The 5,408-nt window shown below is 31.9% G+C and overlaps 1 protein-coding gene across 2 annotated transcripts; it reads right to left on the reverse strand.

The window, feature by feature from the left end:
* Positions 1 to 206: 206 nt before the first annotated feature.
* Positions 207 to 2,481, reverse strand: LOC110667932 (rubber cis-polyprenyltransferase HRT2-like). 2 transcript variants are annotated; one of them, XM_021828933.2, is made up of 2 exons: positions 2,112 to 2,481; positions 207 to 1,493 (listed from the first exon to the last, which is right to left on the reverse strand). In XM_021828933.2, the coding sequence occupies exon 2, from the start codon at positions 1,468 to 1,470 to the stop codon at positions 616 to 618; it is 855 nt and encodes a 284-aa protein (XP_021684625.2). In that variant the 5' UTR covers positions 1,471 to 1,493; positions 2,112 to 2,481; the 3' UTR covers positions 207 to 615. The 2 variants fall into 2 exon arrangements, with proteins under 2 accessions (XP_021684625.2, XP_021684626.2); XM_021828934.2 differs by having other exon boundaries at positions 2,066 to 2,481.
* Positions 2,482 to 5,408: the final 2,927 nt, after the last annotated feature.

The raw sequence follows: 5,408 nt of genomic DNA on the forward strand, positions 1-5,408 counted from the left end.
CAAGCTCCATTCACTTTTGTAAATGAAGTAAAAACACTTTTTTTTTAAGAGAGTAAGTTATTTATTAAATTTCAGGAAAAATTTAGTATGAACATGCTCAAATAAAGCCCTGGTTAATAGACCATTCCATACCCCTAATCTAGAAAATGACATGCTAAGTGAAAAAACAGAGAAATGAGTGCAAACCAAGATAAGATCGCAAAAAATAACAGCCAAAATAATCTAGCCAAGGGTTGACGAAATCAAGCAAAGGATAGCCAGGGTGAACAAATAAACAGAACGACATTAAAAAAAACAAAAAAGCTAAAATGAAAACAAGACCCAAATCTTGGTGAAGAGCCCAGCAGTAGCAACATCAGTACACAAAGAAACACATCTCAAAACACTTAAAAGATTGGAAAGCACAAACACACTTCACCTGGTGACTCCATGCTGCTAGCAGAGTTTACAGCTCTGAATTGAAACAAAACAAAAGCATAACAAAAATTTAACATGTCGGAATTTGCTACAATACAAGGATTAATCCCATGCTTGAGTTTCCGAGTTTATTCTACAAGGATATGCTTAAGCTTAACTATCGCGAATAAAGCAGGATGAGCTAGGAACAGAAACAAATTATTTTAAGTATTCCTTATGCTTCTCTAAGTAAGAATAATGACGCTGGAAGTTAATTACTGACCACACCACGTGTCGGAGACCAATCTCTGGCCACAGTGCATGAGGAGAATACAGTATGCAATTAGTAGTCTGCCAAAGTAGGTAGTTGCTCAGACGGGTCTCCCCAGAAGTTCGAATCAAGACATCAGGATAAGGATTGATGTAAGTGTTTCTCTCAAGTTCTACAAGTTTTATTTCAGAATATGACTCCATCTCCTCAATTTTAATCACACAATCTCCGTTTCCATCGTTGCAAATTTCATTGGATTTCAATTTATCCTTAGAGGATTCTTCAACAGCATGCACGATCTCATCAGTTGAAGTGTAGCATACAGCAAGGAGAAGCACAAATTTGGAATTTTTGGCAGTAGCCCTCATAATCTTATCTGCTGCGGTCTTGAGTGGCTCATCTAAAAGCTTCAGATTACCAACAAAACGCACGCAAATGTCATATGCATTGATGATACTTTCTTCCATGATCATCCCTTCAATCTTCTCCAGCATTAGATTCATTACGTACTGAACCTCATGAGGTTTCCTTCGAAAATTATCGATGCTAAAGGCATAGATAGTCGCATATTTCACTCCTAACTCATAGCAATAAGTTAGCACGTTCAGAAGAGCTAAAAATCCAGCCTTATGACCACCTCCTTCTGGCAGTTTATGCTTCTTAGCAAACCTCCTGTTTCCATCCAATATGAAGGCAAGATGAGTAGGGATGGGACCCTGGGTTAGGATGCCATATAACCCTTTTCTCATATACTTCCCTAAAAGTCTGAACACACTTGGCCTCTCACCGGTGTATAATTCCATTTTACTTAAACCACTGACTTAACCTGCTCATCAGAAAAAAAATATAAAAATAAAATCTCAGATCCAATAACTAAATTAAGTTGATTATTTCGGAGGTGACACTAAATCAAGTGGTATCTTTCGTTAATATATATTTAAGTTTTTTTAACCTTAAAAGACTACTTGATACTGCTGTGAGTACTTTGACCAATGAACATTAACCCAGTAGTATTGAAATCATTTCATAAACTATGAAGTCTAGAGTTCGACTTTCAATTGAAACCGATTATACTAAAAAAAGGAGGGACTTTGGTCATGTTGAGAGTTGATCAAAGGTCTATTTATCAACAAATTAAGTATATACTAATGTATGAAAAATTTTTAACCTAGTTAAGGATATTGAATATGTCATGGTTTTATTTTAAATTTTTTTAATACGCACAAGAACATTTTTTATTTAAAATTGTTATTAAGAAGTTATTGGATATAAGCAACTCTAAACGCTAGTAACTAAAAATTATGCGATACCCAAATCCTAGAACAAACTAGCCAGGATACTTTAAAAAAAAAATAAAAATAAAAATAAATTGTTGAGCAAGGGATGGAACAAATTTGCAGCAAAACATGGGATCACTGTCCTTAAAGGTTTTATCAGCCTTTACCCGAAGCCTGCATGTGACTCTGTAAATCCTCCAGGATCAAATGTGGTTTGTCACTTGAGCACCCGAATGAGCAATCTTAATGGAACACTAGAATAAGAGAAGAAAAGATGGTAAACATGCATGTGCCTTGAAAGCTTCTCTAAAATGGATATTTATATTACGTAACCAACAGTTAAAATTAGGTCTCTTTTACAAGAATCAACGGCTAGTTTTGGAATCCTGTGTTAATCGGCGGGTGCTAATTGAAATCAACAAAAAAGAGATGCAAATTGCATTTGAATGCATGGAACGTTCTCTCTATGCACACATGCATGTTTTGCTGTTGGTATTTTTGTTTCTCTTTTTAAGTTTTGCATTCTAATGCACAAAAAATAATGTTTTAATACAAAGTTTGTTATATAAAAATGTAGTTTGAAACATTCCAAAAACAATTTTTTGGCGTTCAAATGCAAGGTTTTTGTTTCTCTTTTTAACCTTTTCATTTTAATGCAGAAAAATATGGCGTTACAATGCAAAGCTTGTTTTATTAAAATAAAATAAGTTTCAAACACACCAAAAACAACAACAACAAGAAGAAGAAAAAAAAAAAAAAAAAAAATATATATATATATATATATATATATATATATATATATATATATATATATATATATATATATATATATATATATATATATATATATATATATATATATATATCTGTGTGTGTGTGTGTGTTTGTATGATGTGGTATATATATACTTGTATATGTATATATATATGTATATGTATATGATGTGGCCCAACCGCAAGTGCACGGGTTGTTTAAGTAGAATAGAAAATATATCGTTCTCTCGAAAAGTTGTGCTTTTAAATTGAATTTTCGATATAGAAATATACTAAACTAAACTAAAATTAGATTAACAACTAATTAAATGAAGAGATTGGGAATTAAAGGATATATTTGTAAATTCAATTAAGAAATTGCTTGAATAGAAAATTTCACTAAAATTGTAAGAAATGGATTGAGCTAAATGCAATATGGTAAGAATAAAGGTGCAAGTAATTAAAATCAATTAGCAGTCAACAATGATAAAAGGCAATTCTGCAGTTATGGGGTTCATATTTAAGCTATTTTGAGATTTTGGTTCGTTAACCAAACATATGAAAATTATGTATTACTAGGAGATTAATTCTCATATCCTTGAATACTCTTTTGAGTGAGATAAAGAGTGCTTTAATTAATTTAATCCTACTTTCGTAAAGTTAAAATTAATCAAGACCTATTACGTTCTTTAATTAATCTATTAATCCTCTTAATTCTTAGTTTATTTTTATATCTAAGTTAATTAATTCTAATTTCTTGATTGTGTATCATTAGGTTTTCTCCTCTTGGTACTTCAACCAAGGGTTAAAAACATAACTTAATGGGATCCTACACTAAGCATGTCATTATACACACAAGAAATGGATGAAACTCCATAATAACCATAAAATTTAGTCTAACCAGTTGAAATCCACAAAATATCTTAAATATTGCATACCAAACTCCAAAATCTTAAAAGAACTACTCACTATTAATGTTTAATGTAAATACTCTAACAAAAGAAGAAGTAAAAGATGAAAAGAAAGCTAAAACTAAAGAAACCTGATGAAGGAAATGCAGAAAATGGCAGAAAATGAAAAAGAATTGAAGCTTCAGATGGGAATAATTAGGTTGCCAGCTCCTGTTCTCCTTCTTTCCAAATCTTTCTTCTTACAGCAAAAATGAGATAATAATATTTTTATACCCCCTGACATGAACACTAAAATGGACTAATAGTAGTGTGTGGTGAGCTCATACACGTGTGACAAAATCTTGCTCCATTAGCCAATTAATGAGAGAGTGCATGGTCAGAATTGTGCCCATGCAGCATCTTATGCGAAGTCAGAACTAGAGAAAATAAGTAGAGATAGGTTTGCATGGCCATGTAAGTTTTTATGCACGTTTTAGTAAGCTTCAGAGAATTTCTGTGATGGTGCATAAGCAGGTGCATAGGCTATGCAGAATATTATGCGCATTTCAGCAAGTTTGAAAGATTTTTCGTTCAGTTGTATAGGCTATTGTATAACCTATGCATGAGGTTATGCAAGTTTCGACAGGTTTAAGTTCATTCTCCGTGAAGGTGCATAGGCTATGTAGGAAGCTATACACATTTCGACAGACTTGTAATATTTCTCCGGTCTCTTGCATAAGATGGTGGATAGCCTATGCACTAGGCTATGCAACTTTTGGCAACTTAAGAAATTCTTATATTTTATGGACACAAATTGCATAGGCTATGCAACTCCTTATGCAACTTTCGGCAGCCTTTAAAATCTTCAATTCTTATACTTCATTTTTGGCATTTTTGGATCTGGAATTTAGTGTTAGAGCATTGTTATATTAGATATCTTATTTAAATAAGTAATACCCTTTAAAGAAATTCTTTGATAAAATTAGGTTTTGCTTTTTGAAATTATTTTTCATTTTTTTAATTTTATTATAAAAATATAATAATAGAAAAAGTTAGGTTATGAGAAGCATGTTGGCATATGCAAACAGCTCCTCTTGCATTGGATTTATGTGGGACCCTTGAATCTATTTTAGTATCATCTTCTCATAACATTACCATAACGCTTGGATATTAATGCCACAAAAGTGGAGGAAAGGAGTCATCACTCGGATAATAACCAAGAAAAATTCATAAGAAGGGATATGGGTGACAACTTAGACTTTGTAGAGGTCCATTACCGTTCTTTTACCATGAGCCCAATGGTCTAGCTTCGAGATAATGGGTACAAGAGAGAGAAGGTATTAGACATCCTCTTTGCTTAGACTTATCTTAGAATAATGGCCAACCTGTACTAATGATTCCTAAAGTCTGTCTTATTGTTTCTTTTATTTAATTCTTTATTCATACATTTATGCAAGTCTAAAATTATTCACACAATTAATTCAAACAAATCAACCATGTACATGTACAAGTAATTCCTAACATGCCAAGTTGCTAATTTAATAATGTTACCCTTTTACCATCTTACCCTAGATGCATATTTAACTAAGCTAATTTTGTACAAATCTATTTTCACACATATTACAAGTAAAAAGAATTAAATAAACTAAATCTAACATGCATATTATCTTTTATAAATCAAGTTACCCTATATGTACATTATCTAAGTTAATAATGCTTGTAGGAAACTTAAACACGCATTATCTTTAAGTTAAATATACCTAAGGATTTTTATCATGCTAAATCAGATTTTAACTTACCAAGTTAACCTAAATTCACATGA

This window comes from Hevea brasiliensis, chromosome 17, assembly GCF_030052815.1.
Source record: "Hevea brasiliensis isolate MT/VB/25A 57/8 chromosome 17, ASM3005281v1, whole genome shotgun sequence".
NCBI classification, from domain to species: domain Eukaryota; kingdom Viridiplantae; phylum Streptophyta; class Magnoliopsida; order Malpighiales; family Euphorbiaceae; genus Hevea; species Hevea brasiliensis.